General features: G+C 41.8%; 1 protein-coding gene across 4 annotated transcripts in view; it reads left to right on the forward strand.

The window, feature by feature from the left end:
- Window positions 1-19,423, forward strand: part of PPP1R12A (protein phosphatase 1 regulatory subunit 12A) — a 228,630-nt gene that overhangs the window by 127,821 nt on the left and 81,386 nt on the right. For 2 of the 4 annotated variants that reach the window (XM_077473604.1, XM_077473602.1), the window contains exons 7-10: window positions 834-913; window positions 6,149-6,306; window positions 11,798-11,910; window positions 19,300-19,416. In XM_077473604.1, coding sequence (XP_077329730.1) covers window positions 834-913; window positions 6,149-6,306; window positions 11,798-11,910; window positions 19,300-19,416 — 468 coding nt within the window. The remainder of the gene's footprint in view (window positions 1-833; window positions 914-6,148; window positions 6,307-11,797; window positions 11,911-19,299; window positions 19,417-19,423) is intronic. The other 2 variants (XM_077473605.1, XM_077473603.1) reach the window with 1 other exon arrangement.

Here is a 19,423-nt window from a genome sequence, read left to right on the forward strand (position 1 = left end):
GGCAAGTTATAGTTCAAACTTCTGATTTAAAGGGAAAGATTCCCCCTTTTCAAGTTAAGGCGCACACTAGCAGAGCGGTTGGTGCTTCTTGGGCAGTGCGTCACAAGGCCTCCATGTCTCAGATCTGCAAGGCCGTGACTTGGTCTTCAGTACATACTTTTGCAAAAATGTTATCAAGTGGATGTAAGATGGAATGAGTATATCGCCTTCGGGCGCAGTGTGCTGCAGGCAACAGTATAAGTCCTCAGGTCTGGGGGTTACCCTATGGGTTGTGTCTCCCTCCCCTCAAGTAGCATTGCTATGGGACATCCCACTAAGTAAATACTTGAGGCTCTGTGTCCTATGATGTACGATAAAGAAAATAGGATTTTTAAAACTGCTTCCCTGTAAAATCCTTTTCTTGGAGTACATCATAGGACACAAAGCTCCCGCTCCTCTGTTTTATGGGGTAAGAGTATATTGCTTGACTACAAAAACGTAGGTACTCCTGGAAGGAGGAGGGGTTCTATAGGGGAGTCAACTTCCTGTATTGGTTATACCAGTGTCAACACCTGAAGGTAGGCCCATAACCCACTAAGTAAATACTTCTGGCTCTGTGTCCCATGATGTACTCAAAGAAAAGGAGTGTGGTTAATATCGTTTTAAACAATACAGTGAGACTTTTTTTTTTTTTTACATGTATAGATTTGTGGTGTTGATGTCTATTGTAATATATTTTATATTTGACTGTTTAAAAAACTTAACTTTTTAATCTAAATAAAAGTAAACTTTTTTTTTTTTTTGCTGACTGTTGTTTGCCATGCTTATTCATGATTACTGTTTGCTTTTTGTAGCTTTTGAGTGAAAAACAAGAGAAGTCACCATTAATTGAGTCGTCTACTACCGAAAACAATCAGTCATTGAAAACACTGAAGTATGTTTTACAATTTGTATTTTTACTTTTTGCATATGCCCATTGTATTGACCTGCAACAAATTGTTAGTCTGCAAACCAGAAAAGCAATCACAGCATGTGAACTATATCCCCAAAAATGCTACACCTCAAAAAAAACACTCATAGAAATATTTCTATCGTTCACACCGACACCTTCGTGTATATACCAGTGATTCTCAACTAGGGTTCCCCCAGAGGTTGCTAGGGGTCCCTTTAGCATTGGGCAATTTCTGCCTTCGGATAAGTTCCCACCGACGCCAATGATCTTTTTAGCTACCTGTAAGGAGGTAATTCTTCCCAATGACCACGTGTAAGGACCACTCTTCCCACTGACGATCACACTAATGTATCATGAGTTGTAGATTGCTAATTTTTAGCAGGGGTTCCCGGAGACCGGAGAACTATTTCAAGGGTTCCTCCATGTTGAAAAGGTGGTGAAAGGCTGGTATATACAGTGCATATAAAATGTCTGCACACCCCTGATAAAATGTCAGGTTTCTGTGATGTAAAATAACTTTTTCCATCTTTAAAGTGTTAACGCAAAATTATAACTCACTGCCAGCCCCTCTATTATAAGCAGGCTTACCACACTGTGTAAGTCTTTTATAAAAATGAGGATTGTAAATTCCTAATTTAGGGCGATCTGCAGGCTGATCATGTGACTTGCGCCCGCTTTATATTTCCGATACATGGATGCAGCAGAAGGGGCTGAGATCCTTCTCTGGTGTCAGTCCTGTCTCGGAGATGTAAAATCGCGAATCATGTGAGCGGCCTGAAGATGGTACTAAAAAATGTATTTACAATCCTCGTTTTTAGAAAAAACTTAGTGTGGTATGCCTGGCTATAATAGAGGGGCTGGCAGTGACCATTGTTTTATATATATATATATATATATATATATATATATATATATATATATATATATATATATATATATATATATATATATATATATATATATATATATATTTTTTTTTTTTTTTTTTTTAAAAATATAGCGGTGGGGGGAGGGTGGAGACAGACACACAGAGCTGGCAGGGAGGAGGGGGGGGGGGAGAGGAGACAGCCGTGGATGACAGAGGGACGTATGCTGACCAGTGGTCAGGGCTCAGCAGCCCTGATTTTCGTGATTGGTGCAGAAAGGGGGGGATACAGGAAGTGGCAGAATCGGCCAGGTTTTTTTTTTAGAGGGGGGCCAGATTACACCGCACAAGCACTGTGCTGTTTAATCTGCTTTAACCCTTTCGCTGCCAGACCCCTTGCTCCATTTTGTACACGCAGGTGGCCAGACCATTTTTGCAATTTTTCCTTTGCTTTTTTTATTTTTCACTTATAGCTTTTAGAATTTGTGAGACAACTGCTCAAAACCATGTGTTTTCTGAAAGCACATGATCAGTAGAATAAAAAGGTGCCACTTATTTTTAATTTTTATTTTTGCACTCCGCGGTATTTGCGCAAATGTTTATCAAACCAATATATTTGCAAAAAATACACTAAAACCATTATTGGCAGATAAAAACACAGCAAATTTTCCAAAATTCCTACTGAATATAAAAGCTTAGCCTGTATTGAGGTAATAAATAAATATTTGTAACTTTTAAATTGCGCCTTTTTGCGAAATGATGAAAATTAAACAGACGCAAAAGTGTAAATATCCAAATTTCTCAATCTGAAGGTTTTAATTTTTCCCTTAGTTTTCAAAATGTCTGAAAGTCCCCCAAAACCATATAGTTTCTGAAAGCATATGAATAAAAAGGTGCTACTGACTTTTTAGACCCCCACGGTATTTGCGCAAATGTTTATCAAACCAATATATTCGCAAGAAATACACTAAAACCATTATTAGCAGATAAAAACACAGCTAATTCTACAAAATTCCTGCTAAATCCCTACCAAATATAAAAGCTTAAGCTCTATGGAGTTAATAACATATATTTTTACATTTTAAATTGTATATTTTTGCAAAATAGTGAAAATCGAACATACCCCAAAAATCTGGAGGTTTTAATTTTCGCTTTCAGAATTGATGCATGACCTGTAGAATAAAAAGTTCTACTGATTTGGTGAGATATTAGAGGTCTAAGCAGACCCCCATATTTTTTTTTTGAGACCGAGAAAGGGACCAAAGATGGTCCCTTTTCTCTGTATCACTTTACGTGAATGAAAAATCTGTATAGCGATTCCATTAAGGAAATGACAGTCTGATACATTGTAACACTCACGGTTACAATATAACAGCTGTCAGTGGGCACATAGCAGCGACCAGTAGTGATCGCTGCATGCACCCTCTCTTCTACAGGGGGGACTTCACCCCTACCTGAACTGCTGATATAAGCTTATGGTCATTGAAGTGATCATAAGCTTATAGGAGAGGGAGAAAGGCGGTCCATACACCGTACTGTGACCTGGCCATCTGCGGACACTTCTGTAGGGCCATACGGACTTGGCAGTGAAAGGGTTAAGGGACCAGGATCTGTTTTTTTTCTTTATTTTTTTTTTTTTTCTTTTTATTTTTTTTTTTTGCTGGGTTAACACAAACTTTAATGTGACCTATAGACTGTACAACTCAATTGAACAAATTGAAATCTTTTAGGTGGAGGGAAGTAAAAATAAAAAAATATGGTTGCAGAAGTGTGCGCACCTTTAGGCCACTTTCACACTGAAATGGATCAGTTGGTGATAGATTTACTGCATTTATAGCGGCGTGTTGGTGCCACTAGCAGGGCACTTTTAACCCCCAGAAGGGGGGGGTTTGTGTATACCCGCAAACGAAAAAAAAAAAAAAAACCTGTAAAGCAAAAGCATAAGCTAGTATGCACCGCATACTAGCTCATTATGAAATGCTTACCCCAGAAAGAAGCATTGCATCCCGGTCACCGCCGAGGCAGCTATTTCCCCTCTGCCTTTCTTCCGGTTTTGGGGCTACGGCGCGGTGAGTAGCCGGAGCCACGATGACTTCATGGGCTGGAGTCCTCAGTCTCGGCATGATACTCTGGGTCTTCACTGCACAAATAGTTTCATAGTTTCATAGTTTCATAGTTAGTAAGGTTGAATAAAGACACCAGTCCATCCAGTTCAACCTGAGTGTCTACAATTGTCCCTGTACATTGCACACTCACATCGGTCCCTACCCTCAAGGAGCCCACAATCCAAGGTCCCCATTCATATACTAGGGTCAATTTTGGACAGAAGACAATTAACCTACCTGCATGTCTTTGGATTATGGGAGGAAACCGGAGTACCCGGAGGAAACCCACACAGGCACAGGGAGAACATGCAAACTCCAGGCAGGTAGTGTCATGGTTGGGATTTGAACCAGTGACCCTTCTTACTGCTAGGTGTGAGTGCTAACCACTACACCACTGTGCTGTCCAAATGCGCTGCTGTCATCAGCTGCATGCAGGGTGACTATCTCATAAACCATGGCTTGCCTGTAAGTAAAAGTGGTATACAACCGCTATAAAAAGGGAATAAAAGTACCCGCTTGGTGTTGCTTTCAAATAGTTTTTAATGCGCCCATTCATTTCAATGGGCAGGGGCTGTGCATACACACCGCTCCTGCACTGCCCCAAAGATGCTGCTTGCAGAACTGTTTTTCCAGTCCTGCAATCACACCACCCCCAGCGTGAAAGCACTCAGGCTTTCACACTGGGGTTGCAGAAGATGCAGTTTACAGGTGCTATTTTTTAGCGCAAAAACGCCTGTAAAGCTCTTCGGTGTGAAAGTGGCCTTAAAATAATACTTTGTTGAAACACCTTTTGATTTTATTACAGCACTGTCTTTTTGGGTAAGAGTCTATCAGCATAGCAGGTCTTGGCAATATTTGCCCACTCTTCTTTGCAAAAACACTCCAAATCTGTCAGATTGCAAGAGCATCTCGTGTGCACAGCCCTCTTCAGATCACCCCAGAGATAATCAGATTCAGGTCTGAACTCTGGCTGGGTCATTCCAAAACTTTGGTCTTCTGGTGAAGCCGTTGATTTGGATGTATTCTTTGGGTCGTTGTCATGCTGACAGATGAAGTTCCGCTTCATGTTCAGCTTTCTAGCAGAAGCCTGAAGGTTTTGTACCAATATTGACTTGTATTTGGAACTGTTCATAATTCCCTCCACCTTGACTTGGGCCCCTTTCACATTTGTGAGACCTGGCCACGACATTGACGTGATTTTGCTACGACTTTGACGCGCATGAGTGTAATCTTGAGGTCTATGGACATTAAGTTGCATCAGTCAGACCACAGGCCCCTGTTGCAGCTGAAGAAAAGCAGCCCCAAAACATGATGCCACCACCATGCTTTACTGTGGGTATGGTGTTCTTCTGGTGATGTGCAGTGTTTGTTTTTGCACCATGCATATCTTTCAGAATTTTTTGGCCAAAAAGTTCAACCTTGGTTTTTGATTGAGTTGTACAGATTATAGATGACTTTAAAGGTGGAAAAAGGCCTGAAATTTATAATTTTTTTTTTTTTTACAGTACAGAAACCTGAGATTTTAACTGGGGTGTGTAGACTTTTTATATCCGCTCTACATACAACCCTGTCGTGTACGTAACTGACATGTAAGGTGTCTGCTTAGAACCAGGTCTATCCAGGTCCCCCCCCCCATATGCAATTTCGCTCTCTACCCCAACATCCCAAAAAACGAACACACACTCATCTCAAAAAACTTTAAAAATGTAAACGTTAAGAACTGGTCCACACTCGCTGATTACTTGCTAGAGGTTACTGCTCATTGAATGGTTGTTAGAGGTTACTGCACATCATTACTGCTAACTGGCTGCTATAGGTTAATGCTTACTATTGTCACTGATTGATTTCTAGAGGTTACTGCACTGCGCTTTGTAACTTCAGGAGTAAGCTACATCCAGTCCCTTTAAATTAACTGGGCAAAAATGAAGGCCTAAGGCGGCTCTTGTCCAACCCGTGTGCCCAGCCTCTCCCTTCAGTTACAATGTTCCCTGTGGTGCTGGGATTACTTCACTTTTCACCACAGGCTCCAAACATTGTTATACAGCCATGAGATGTAGGCACAATTTCTAGTAAACAATTGTTTATTGTACTGCACAGATAGGACGTCAGTTGTCAAACTGACAGCAGCTCCTGCCATCTATAGCCAGGTGTCTATTGAGAGAGGATTCTAGGACATTAGGCACTAAATGCTTCACTGGATACATTTTACTTTTTCTGTTTTTAAAACAAACTTTATACTTGATATAGCAAAGAGACTTTAATTATTGAACAAGAAAAAAATCTATCAACTATTGAGTCTCTTGAACAAGAGAAGGCAGATGAAGAGGATGAAGGAAAGAAAGATGAGTCTAGCTGTTCCAGTGAAGAGGAGGAGGAGGAAGACTCTGAATCTGAAGCAGAAACAGGTTAGTACCTAGAAGCCGGTTTCATTTTAGGAGTGTAATTGATTTTCTTTTACTAATTATTATGTATTTAAGTGGTTATAAAGCATAAGCATTTTCAGAGAGTTCATTTAGGCTTCTTACAGACTGCAACATGAAAAAGCTCAGCACAGCTTATTTTTTTACTGAGCTAAAATACAGCCCATTAACTATAATGTGCCTGTGCACACAGGTGCGTAAATGAGCGCCGTGTATTCAGAAAAAAAAAAAAATCTGCATTTTTTTTTTGGTCGGTAATTTACACCTCATGTGCAAAAACGTTCACATCTGTGTGCAAATATCCATTATATTGTGAACGTCAGAATAGGCGTGCGCATATGCTTGAAAATACGTGCAAATACTTAAAAAAAAAAAAAAAAAACTGAAAAGATAGATGCTCAAACAGGAGTATTGTGTGCAAGAGGCCTTTAGAGTCCAGAATTTAGAAGATTTGGTCAAGCAGTTATTCTTCAGATCTAATTATATTGGTGTTCAAGCTCCTGGAAATTTTCTGGACATCCTTAGGCTCTTCAGAGGTAGATTGGTTATTCTTCACAAGAATAACAGGCAAGATGACATCTGCTTATTCATTGGGCAAAAATTTTTCAACCAATTGAAAGTTGAGAATTTCTATTGATGACTGAAGGCACTTATTAACATCTAGAGCTATCCTTGCGTGCAAGCAAAAAATCGGAAACCTGATTTGTCATTTGGTTTATGGTTACCCTTAGTAAATCTTCCTTTTGATGTGCCATGCTTTAGACGCTAGCTAGGTAATCCAATCCCAGTATACAGTAGTACCTTGGATTACGTGCATAATTCATGCTTGTAATCCAAAACGCTCGTACACCAAAGTGAGTTTCTCCACAGGAATCAATGGGAACTCGGATAATTTGTGTCACTACTAGTGTATGCAGTACCACATGTGGCCAGAGGTGGGGGTATGCTCAGACACTTGGGTACCGAGTTTCTCTCTTCGTGTCTTCGAGTTTCTCTCTACGTGTATCAAGCTTTAGGAGTTGACTTGGCAAAGGGGAGGTGAGCAGTTCCGCTGAAGGAAATTTATTCAGGTGTAAAAAAATTTGCAAAAAAGCACAAGTGTCGCGCGTTTTGCAGCCATGCCTATTGAACTAGGGTCAAAAACAACTGCGTATGCTCAAAAAACAAATGTACTTTTTTTGGGTGCTGGATGACTGAGTGTATAAGTATGAATAGGGACAATTAGAAGAAATGTAATTCTGTGCAGTAAGACATAGGTGTAGGGAGAAGTGCAGAAAAGCACTCCAGTGCCAATACTGACAGAAATATAAAAATGCTTTTCTTAAGTAGAGTAAGACGACTAGACCTGCAGTCAGAATTATTTTTTTGTCTTTGGAGTCAATTCATCAAGATTAACTGAAAGAAATGAATGCAGTATTTCAAAAGTAGTCTGTTCATCATAAAAAGAAAACTTGCGATATTGCGATATCTATTACCTAAATTCAGTTTATTTTTTGCAGCGGAAGATAGTTCTTGAAGTTCACTTTCACACTGGGCTGGGGGCTGGGTCTGTTAGCTGTAAAGCGCCACTTTTAGCCTGCTAGCAGCCGAAGAAAAAGTTAATGGTGCCTGTTTTTGTAGTGCTGCCGAAGAGCTTTGCAGTCGCTTTGGCAGCGCTGCCCATTCATTTCAATGGGCAGGGGTGATGGAGGGAGCGGTGTATACAAGGTGGTGTATAAAAGGAGAACAGACCATATTGGCCCCATAAAGAATGAGGTAGGACATCTGGTTACAAAGGATGGATCGAGGGAATCGGAGGGGGCTTCAGTAACCAAAACTGCAGTGTTTATCCTCATGACACATCACAGGAAGCACTTCCATGGTTAACAGAGGACAGAATTAAAATTGGACTTGGGAAACTTGACATTAATCACCGGGACCAGATGGCTGGCACCCCAAGGATACTTGGGGAACTCAGTCAAGTAATTGCCAGACCATTGTTCCTAATTTTTACTGACAGTCTACTGACTGGAATGGTACTAGCTGATTGGAGAAAAGCCAATGCAGCACCAATATTTAAAAAGGGCCCAAAACACATCCCTGGGAATTACAGACCAGTTAGCCTAACATCAATAGTATGTAAACTCTTGGAGGGGATGATAAGGGACTATATACAAGATTTTAGTAATGAGAACGGTATCATTAGCAGTAAACATGGATTCATGAAGAATGGTTCTTGCCAAACCAATCTATTAATCTTCTGTGAGGAGGTGAGTTGCCATCTAGGTAAAGGGAGGCTTGTAGATGTGGCATATCTGGATTTTGCAAAAGCATTTGACACAGTTCTCCATAAACTTTTACTGTACAAAGTCCATTGGCATGGGCCATAGGATGAGTACATGGATTGAAAACTGGCTACAAAGAAGAGTTCAGAGTGTGGTGATAAATGGGAAGCACTCTGAAAGGTCAGGGGTGGGTAGTGGGGTCGCCCAGGGTTGTGTGCTGGGACCAATGTTTAATTCATAAATGACTGGGCAGATGGGGTAAAAAGCTCAATCTCTGTATTTGCAGATGATACTAAGCTAAGCAGGGCAATAACTTCTCCGCAGGATGTGGAAACCTTGCAAAAAGATCTGAACAAATTAATGGGGTGGGCAGCTACATGGCAAATGAGGTTCAATGTAGTAAAAAAAAGTATTGCATTTGGGTGGCAAAAATATGAATAATATCTATACACTGGGGGACTACCTCTGGGGGAATCTAGGATGGAAAAGGACCTGGGGGTCCTAGTAGTAGTAGGCTCAGCAATGGCATGCGACGCCAAGCTGCTGCTAACAAAGAACATAGAATATTGGCATGCATTAAAAAAGGGATTAATTCCAGAGATAGAACGCTAATTCTCCTGCTTTACAAGACTCTGGTCCGGCCGCACCTGGAGTCTGGGTGCCAGTCCTCAGGAAGGATGTACTGGAAATGGAGCGAGTACAAAGAAGGGCAACAAAGCTAATAAAGAGTCCGGGGGATATTAGTTTTATGAGGAACGTTTGTGAGTTTGCGAGTAAGCGTGAGCTCTGGCGTGTTGGCACACCCCACGTTCAGAGCCTGCCAGGAAGTCGGCATTGCGCTAATCATAGGCAGCAAGACATTTCCCAATCTCTGCAGCTGCGCATTGGGACAATGTCCCACTGCCTGTGATTAGCACATCGCAATGCCGACTTCCTGGCAGGCTCTGCACGTGGGGTGTGCGAACACGCCGGAGCTCATCCTTGGTTGCGAGCACTGAACTTATTCTCTCTGGAGAAGAGACGCTTGAGAGGGGGTATGATTTCAATATATAATCACCATACTGGTGACATCGCAATAGGGATAAAACCTTTTCGCAGAAGGGAGTTTAACAAGATTTGTGGCCACTCATTAAAATAAGGTTTAACCTTAAACACTTCAGCCCTGGAAGAATTTACCCCCTTCCTGATCAGAGCGTTTTTTGCAATTTGGCACTGCGTCGCTTAAACTGACAATTGCCTGGTCATGCTACTTTGTACCCAAACAAAATTGACGTCCTTTTTTTGACATCCTTTTTGCCCACAAATAGAGCTTTCTTTTGGTGGTATTTGCCTCTGGTTTTTATTTTTGCACTGTAAACAAAAGCGACAATTTTGAACACAATATTTTGTACTTTTGCTGTGATAAATATCCCTGTTTTTTGTGTTAAAAATAAATAAATCATTTTTCTCCGTTTTAGGCCGATACGTTTTCTTCTTCATATTTTTGTTAAAAAATAAATAAATCGCAAAGCGAATGTGGATTGGTTTGCGCAAAAGTTATAGCGTCTACAAAATAAGGGATAGATTTATAGCTTTTTTATTTATTTTTTTACGAGTAATGGCAGCGATCTGCAATTTTTATCATGACTGCGTCATCATGGCGGACACATCGAACAATTTTTGGAACCATTGGCATTAATGCAGCGATCAGTGCGATTAAAAAATGCATTTATTTCTGTAAAAATGTCACTGGCAGTAAAGAGGTTAACACTAGGGGCTGGTGAGGGGGTTAACTGTGTTCCCTGGGAGGTGATTCTAACTGAAGTGGAGGGGAGTAACTAGAGGAAGTGAGGGATTGTAGTTCCTAGCTAATAGGAACACACGATCTGCCACTCCTGTCAGAACAGGGAAGTGTGTGTTTTGCACACACTCGTCCCTGTTCTGTGTCTCCTGCTCCAGCAGTCATCGTGACCATCTGCCATGAGTATCGGCACCCCGGCTGTGCAGCGGGCGCGCGCCTGCTTTCCGGACCCCACGAGCTGACCTATAGCTATGTGGTTTCGTGCAGGGGAGCTGCTGCAGCTGGTCCTGCAGCAGTTAAACTACGTAGAGGGTTCTTTACTGTAAGAGTGGGAAGGATGTGGAATTCCCTTCCACAGGCAGTGGTCTCAGCGGGGGGGCATCTATGGTTTCAAGAAAATATTATATAAGCACCTGAACGACCGCAGCATACAGGGATATACAATGTAATACTGACTTATAATCGCACAAATAGGTTAGACTAGTGCCGTTTTTTTTGTTTTTGTTTTTCAACCTCGTTTATCTAACTGTGTACGATGCGGAGATGGGAGAAGCACCAGGTGTGGTGGAGGGCTTAGAAGATGGGAGCCCACCCCTCCCTAGTACCCCTCTAGATCTGGGCATTATCTTACCACTGCTGTGCTGGAGGGATGTCTTCTGCTCCGATCCCTGCCAACGCTCCTCTCCATGCCCTGTGTTAGCAGTATAAATCCCACCCACATAGGCAGTAGTAACATGCTCTGCCTCGGGGTTCCTTCTTACACCCTGCACAGTGCTAGAGAAGCACTAGAAACTGCAGGAGTGGTGAGGGAATTGCAAGAGGCCCCCCTGAACAGAGCCCAGGTCGACCTGTGCATTAAGACAGCCCAGCTCCAGTGGAGACAGCCAGCGGGGGGAGGAGGAGGCTTTCTGCTCCCAAGCGGACGTCGCTTCGGGTATCAGCTTAAGGTATCTGAGCATTTTCCCAAGTACCGTTACTCATGAAAATGCCTAGTGTTGGTGCAACCCTAGTTTTAACACTTGTCAAACGCTTCACAACTGCCCATAGGGCATTTGGGGAGCATTTTTAACTCATTAATGCTTGTAAAACGCTTGTCTAATGCCCATACGAAAGCTCATTGGCGCCTGTCTGACTCCCATACTAATGCTATAGGAGACTTGAGTGTTAGAAATTTAGTCAAGTGTGAACAAGCCCTTATTTTATAGTCATCTGTTTTTTTTGTTTGTGATGGCGTTTTACAGAAGTGTTTACCATTTTACAGGTTCCTAGGACTATTTTTAGCCATTTTCATGTCTATGCTTATATATGTATAAATGTTAGATTTTGTTAATGCTCTGATTTTTGATGCTCTTTTGGTATATGCTTTTTGCAATGGAACAAAATATCTTTAATTTACTATTGCTGTTTTTTTCTCTTGACTTTCCGAATGTAGATAAAACCAAACCGTCTACAAATAGTACAAATATCAGATCTCAGGCAACCACTGGAACAGCTGTACCTTCTGTGGCATCTGGACAGATCACACCAACTTCACCAGTAAAGAAGGTAAATCAGATGTGCAGATTTTTGTTTCCTCAACTTGAATGTGTCTTAATAGAGAGGAATGTGTTTCTTAGCTCTGAATCTTATATTGTTTGTATTACCCTATACAGTGCTGTTTAGAAACGGTACTTTTTATTTGTGTAAGTCTACAAGAGGGTATTTCTATATTTTCATTCACAATTCATCATAGTCTGAAAATGACCACCCTATCAATTGCATTGTTTATTTATGGATACCTTTTTTAACCATTGGCTTGCTGCCTCTCTGAATTCCATTCACCCTTGACCCTTTTAATGCGCTTTCATTGTCCTTTGCCTCGTACCCCAGACTCGCACCACAAGTGTGGTTAGTAGTTGCACTGCCTGCACTGTGAAAGTGATCGATGACTACACAGGCACCTGGTCATTTTTACCTTACAGCCGGTAGTTGGCTGAGGAAAATGAGCACAAACTAATGGCTGTTACTGCAGCCAGGTAATATGTACATCCAAAGAGCTGAACTGTTTAAAGCTTCTTTTTATAACCCACATTTATTTTTTCATTTCTACATCATTCAAAATATCACTCATTTAAAGTATGCAAATAGTGGTAAAAAAAAACTACATATAGCTTTTTATGAGTGTGGTGTTTCTTGTAACATACTTCAAACAGCATTTTCATTAATAACTGAGAATGTCTGGTTGTTTCAACTTTGGGCTACCCATGAGGCTATTTTTTTTTTTTTTTTTTTTCGCTGCTGTATTTAGTCCTAAATTGTATGAAAGGGTTTTGGCTTAAATCCTATTTGTATAGGACTTGTTTTAATTGAACCTAAGTTATATATAGCTATCTTTTTTTAAAGAGCAAGTAAACCCTGATGGGTTTTGCGTCCTCGTTATTGCCCTGCAAAGTAAAAGTATAATGGGCTAGTATGCATAGCACACTAGCCCATTATGTTGCACTTGGTGCAAGTGTATATAGTAAATATCTCCTAAACCTACAGGTAAGCCTTATTCTAGGTTTTACTTGTAGCTAAAAGTGATGTGTAAGGGTTTACAACCACTTTAAGTGATTATTTACAGCTAACTTTAAGTGATTGGACACTGGTAAAAGATCTTGCAAAGGCTGCCCACAGAATTACACCATATAAACCATATAAACCCATGCTAACAGTGTTTTTTTTTATTTTTTTTTATTTAAACTAGTGATTATATGTGATGGTCAGGTCTTCGCTGCTCCAAAATAGCTAGCTTCTCAATCGTTCCAGCCGGGATTAGGGAATTTCACCTGTATTCTTGTCTTATGGCTTTTGAATGTTCACAGGAATGGTACTCGGACCCTGCACTGGGCATGCAATTGAGGGCCTGTAATGTTACTGGTTAGTACTGGACAGTGCATAACTGGACCATGTGCAATAATATTGCCTTGCGGACTGATAGGTCCCTAGACAGGTCCAGGGCAATGATCCCTCCTTCAGAGAGTCGATAACCTGAAGGCCCCTGTGGTGAAACCTGCCATGATGGTGAAGATTGGACCTCAGGGGGTCCTGAAGCAGGAATAGTGAGTGCCCTGAGGTAGCCCATGCTGGTCTTGTGCCCTGGCTACTGACCCCATAACCCCAGGTGGAATGCAAGGTGACTAGGCCATGGGCCCTTTAATTCTTAGGGGCTGATGATGCAGACAGCACAGGAGGCCTTACAGTCTCCCTGCCCCCTACATTCCTTTGCACTGGTAGAGCTGCATATGGCTTGAACAGGATATGATGTCACAGATGGATCGAAGTTACTTAGCAGCCGCTTGTGACACGTACATCCGGGTACAGCGACTGGGGCAGATGCTGTGGTGTAAGACTACAGGCCGCGATGGTGATGGTTGATTACAGGTTGCAAAAGAGCCTTGTGTTAGTATTTTAGTCAAAGTAAGCTGGTGTGTGTTCTTTTATTTTTATTTTCTCTACCCATGACCTTATTGGTGTCGGTATCGGGGCACTAGGGTCCTCTTTTGGGATACCAGCAAACCTGTGGTCTTTTGACTTGGTGCCGCTCACACATCGCCATTTTTTTTCTAGCAAGGGTCACTGTAATTCATCAGCAGGCCACATCTTGCTGACAGCAGTTGATTTTGAAGGGAGTACGGGGTCCTAAATACCCTACAGGTAATAAGGATCGTGTGAGAAGCCACCATGCAACAAATCCCCCTGGGGGGGTAAGTTTGTTCCAGGCGTCTGACTTTCACTATCTGGTAGAGCTGCACGATTAATCGTCAAGAATCGTTATCTTTATTTTTTCCCCATTGCGATCTTGACAAAGGGTTTCCCAATCTTCCCGATCTTTGGTATGCAGAGAATTTTCTCTTTGCTCTCAGCCATCAAAAGTCAGTCTGGACAGTCTGCCAAGTTTTAAATATTCTATCTGTGAAATTTTAAGTCTAAACATGGTTTCAATTTGTCTTTTACATTAAAAGAATAGACTTCTGTATGTAAATTAGGAACGTTTAAACACTAAAACTTTTTCTGACAGTTGCTGTTTTAAAGTTAAAATCATTGTTTTTGCTAGAAATTGCTAGACAATACTTAAAACCCCCAAACATTATATATTTTTTTTAGTAGAGACCCTAGAGAATAAAATGGTGGTTGTTGCAATGTTTTATTTCACACTGTATTTGCGCAGCGGTCTTTCAAATGCAATTTCTTGGGAAAAAATTACTTTGCTGAATTAAAAAAAAAAAAACTGACCAGTAAAGTTGGCCCTTTTCCCTTGCCTCCCTCCTTCTGTATTAACATAGTAATCAGTGGTTGGATGAGGTAGAGGAAGAGAATATTTTGGTAGAAGAATCTGAGGAATCTACTCCTGAAGAAGCCGAAGGTCGGAGTAGTTCTCGGACACTAAAAGCCAAAGCTAGCCAAACGAGTTTGACTTTGCCACTTCCTGAGTCTGCTGCTCTGAAGCTTACATGATTTGGATTGTAGCAGCCTCTGCAAAATCTGCAATCCTTTCCTTTTACATCCATTACATGAATGCTGCAGTCTCGTATATGCCAACATGACATAAGTTCCATAAAACCCTGTAAATAGACCGCACAATCAATATACAGTGCAAAAATAAATATGTAATAAAATATAATGAATAAGTGAGTCCCAATATGCAGCTTTAAACTTCAATTAAAGTGACAGTGCTTCTATGGACCTCCCGTGATAAAGCAAAGTGTTGGTGCTCCTTATGGACATGCAGAGTGCTTTCTTGTTCCCCACATAGATGTACACTTACCAAAATCATCTGACCACCTATCTCTAGTTTGATCAATAAATACTTGTGGGGCAATCCCCTGGTAAATCTGAATCTCATACTCAACCATCATGTTTGAAAGGAAGGGTAACAGGTAAAAGGCTCACAACATAAAACAGGTGTATTTATAAAAAAAAAGTATACAGTAATGCACTCGCTGTTGTGCCCTATAACCTGGCACTGGGTGTAAACAGTGATTGTGTGTGGGGATGATGGCGCGAGGGCCTGCTCTATCTTCAATTGAAATTTAAATCTGAATATTGAGACTTTCTCATTTACTATAGTTTTTTTATATTGGTTTTTGCACTGTATGTTGATCATTCCACAATCTATTTTCAGAGTTTTATAGTCAGCAGAATTTGCCTTTTCAAGGGCAGCAGTTGTTCAGTCCTGCTTTAGATGATTACAATAAAAAAAAGGCAAAAGCCTACAGTTGAAAAACCTGCTGCTCATTCTACTTCCAAAAAGCATTTCTTTTGCCAATCTCTGGCTTCGGGCTCCAAGCCAAGACCCCAGTCCCAGTTCTGCAAGAAACCATGAACTCCCAAGTCCTTTAAGCCAGGGAACAAGTCTTCACAATAAAGGGCTGTCCACACTCACTCGGGGGAAGGGGACATTTGCAGGCCTTTTGTGGTAGATTGGCAGGAGGGAAAACAAAATGGGGCAGCTGACTACTGGACCTGAAATGTTTTCAACTGATTTCTTCAAATGTCCGATTTCAGGTAGAATCGACAAGGTCTGTCAGTGCTTCTCCCAGATGGGCATGAGCGCAGGCGTGTTCGCATGGTCCACGTGCTGAGCCCGCCAGGAAGTCGGCACAGCGTTGCTCTAATCACAGGCAGTGAGACGTTGCCCCGATGTGCGGCTGCAGATATCAGGCAATGTCTCACTGCCTGTGATTAGCTCAGTGCTGCACTGACTTCCTGGCGGGCTCAGCACGTGGACCATGTGAACACACCTGAGCTCATCCTTACTCCCAGACCAGGGATATGTCTGGCATCAGTAAATATCAGACACACAAGATGCCCATCTACATATCCCCATCTTTCCTACACATCAATGCTTTCTGCGCTTTTGCTGTGGGAGACAAACCCTTCCAATTTTAAAGCCCTATTTATTCAGGCTCTCCTCTACACCCTCAGTGTTCACAAATATTCTTGCCCTATTCTGGTTCTTTTACAAACCCAGGGAGTTCATTTTGTGGGTACCTGGATGACCACCTACTAAAGGACTCCTCAGCCGCAACCTTTTCTGCCAACCGCTAAAGGACAATTCAGCATCAAACCTTTGGCTGGTTAAACAACTTTCCAAAGTCTCCTCTGCAGCCCCCCAACACTGCTTGGAGTACCTGGGTCTAAACTTAGACACTGCCCAAGCAGAATCGTCCCCTGTAGAAAGTCTTTAAGGACCCACATGCAGATCCTCAGGTCAAAAGCGCACCCTTCATTTGCTCTTGCATGAGGATCCTGGTACTAATGTTAGCCTCCTTTTTTGAGGCACTTCTCTTTGCCCAGTTTCACTTTGGACTTCTTCAATCCAACACACTCATGTGAGCTAATAAACCACCAGGGGACACCAAAAGTCAGGCTGCCCCAAGAGAAACAAGTTTTAAACTATTAGTGGAAACTTACATTCCAGCTATCTCAGCCATTCACATCCCTGTAATGGAAAATTGTCAGGTTGACTTCCTAAGCCATCAATCCCTATACCCAGGGAAGTTGTCTCTGCATCCAGAGATCTTTCAAAATCTGTCAAAGGTGGACATGTTGGCCTCCCAAGTTCAGCAAGCTGCACAAGTTTGTAGCCAGGACCAGGAATCTTATAGCCTTTTGCAGTGGATGTGTTAGTGATTCCTTGCCTCTGATGAAAATCCCTTGACTGCTGCTAGAGGAAAGGGTTCCACTGTATGGTGTTGCACCAAATTGCACCAGAAATGCATGGTACACACTTCCTTCGTTTTGGTTGAGCCTTGGCTTCTGCCAAACAGATCATATCTACTGGCCCACGGCTCTCTAATCCATCTTGCTAGTCAGTTGCTGGCTAGAGCGGCATTGTAATTGAAGCCCAAAATGGATAGAGGAATTTGACTCTTCCCAGCTTACTCGGAGAAAGAAATTCCAACTTCTGCAAGAAATATCATTGCACATGAAAGGCTTTCTTTGCTTTGTACGAGCTTAAAGTTGAGTTCAAATAATACTTGTGTGTTGGCCTTTCTTCAGGCAAGTGTTGACCAGTGCTTGGCCCTTAAGGTACAGGTTTCTGCTGTGTTCATTTTTGTTCCAGAAACCTTTTGAATCTGCCTCTAATCAAGGATCTAATCAGGGAGTTTCTCGTATATCTATTCCCCAATTTGACTACCTGTGTCTCCTTTGGCTTTCAACCTAGTGCTGTATGTACTTCAGACCTCCTGTAGAGATATTCCGTTAGAAGACCTTACATGTGATACTGCCGCCTTGGCCACCATTATGTCTATTAAGTGTTTCGGAGTTAGCTCTTCCTGTAAAGAGCCCTTTCTTGCTTTGCACAAGAACATAATGATTTTGAGATGTAAATCTTCCTATCTGCCCAAGAGGGTTCTTCTCTCTGTCCTGCTCCAAGACATGCCAAGGAAAATGCCATATATTGCCTAGATGTAGCTAGAAAGCTGCCAAGGTCGCAATTTAAAGCTACAGCCTATATTCACACTGGTCAATCCTGCTCTACCAGTGCTAATTGGATCAGGAAGCACCTTTCCAGGGCATATACCCTTAAGCAAAGGGTCCTTATTTTTCCCAATGAGTTTATTGCACCAGGGCTGTTGGAGTCTCTTGGAATTTCCAGTATCAGTCATGGCTCCCCAGGTTTGTAAGCCTGTCACCTGGTCCTCTAGTAACACTTTCCCAAGTTCCAGCAGTTGGATGTTCAGGCATCAGCTGATGCATGCTGTTTAACTCTGACTTTCTTTGGCTTTTTTTGTGGGCCTATTGGCAGTTCTGTTTGCCATGATGTTGCCCAACTCTCATTTATTGCTTGGGTACATACCATGGTCTGTGAATACAAATCCTGTGTCCTGTACTGTATGCTTTAAGATAGGAATTTTAACTTGCCTGTAAATTCCTCATCTTGGAGTGCAGTATAGGCTAGAGGCCCCTCCTTGTTTTGCAGTCTGGGACCAGGCAGAATTATATGGTACTCTGAGCGGCCCTAGTAAATTTGCTGAATATAACCTATGGTCTATGAATACAAGTCCTGTACTGCAAGATATTTTTTTATTGTCTTGTGGGTAGAATAGGAAATGCTTATCCCAGTGGGGAGACGCTGCAGGAAGTGAGAGAAAATCTCTAAAGTAGGGGTATTCTCCCCTTCAGTTGTTTCCAATGTCCTAAAGTTTTTTACATTCTGTTGGCAACTTAGAACAGTAAAATGGTTATGAAAACTGAAGGCGTTTTTTTTTTTTTTTCCCTCCTTAATGCATTCTCTGCATTAAGGTAAAAACCACCTATTGTCAACTCCCTCCAGCCCCCTAAATACATTTGAGCCCAATCTCGATCCAGAGCTGTGCCCGAGAGCAGCGGCTTTCCCTCACTGGATTTGGGGAGAGCAGCACTAACCATTGGCTTCTGCTGTCAATTGCAGTGGTAAGGAAGCTGAGGATAGGGCAATGGACTCGAGGCAAGGCATGGCTCGGGATCGAGCTGGCACATGTCAACATAGGAAGCGGCTTCCTATGGTATACACAGAGTAGAGAAGCCCAGACTGCTGGCGTGGGACCCATTGCACAGTGCAGGTAAGTATGACATCTTTAAAGTCATTTTAAGGGTTTCCCCTTTTCTGTGTCACTGATAAAATGGACAAAAGGGCTGAATCTCCCCAGCAGGGACAAAGACAACAGTAGAAATTGAGGGTCTAACACTTACTAACCAAAAATACTTAAACGTTTTTTTTCTTGTGGCTTTTGGTGTTTGTGTAATATTACTTTTTTGCTTTTGATGTACTGCATCTGTCTTTAACGGTTCTACCAAATATCTTATCTTAAATATGGTGCTTTTAAAGATGTGGATAGTTATAAGCAATAAAAGATATTGGTCTTTTGTTTCCGTTTCTCATTCTTTGCTTTCCATCTTATTCTGTCTTGCCTATTTTGGGTTCAGTTTGATTTCATTGCCCCTTTCATGCCAGTGGTGGAGTCGGCACATCCTACTTCATGGAGACAGGGCTTGCGCAAAACTGGCATAGTCCTTGTGCCAAATAAAGGTGACAAGTCTATGGTGAGGA

The sequence above is a fragment of the Lithobates pipiens genome, unplaced genomic scaffold (assembly GCF_037356315.1).
Source record: "Lithobates pipiens isolate NorthernLeopardFrog02 unplaced genomic scaffold, aLitPip1_a1.2 Scaffold_8, whole genome shotgun sequence".
Lineage (NCBI taxonomy): Eukaryota > Metazoa > Chordata > Amphibia > Anura > Ranidae > Lithobates > Lithobates pipiens.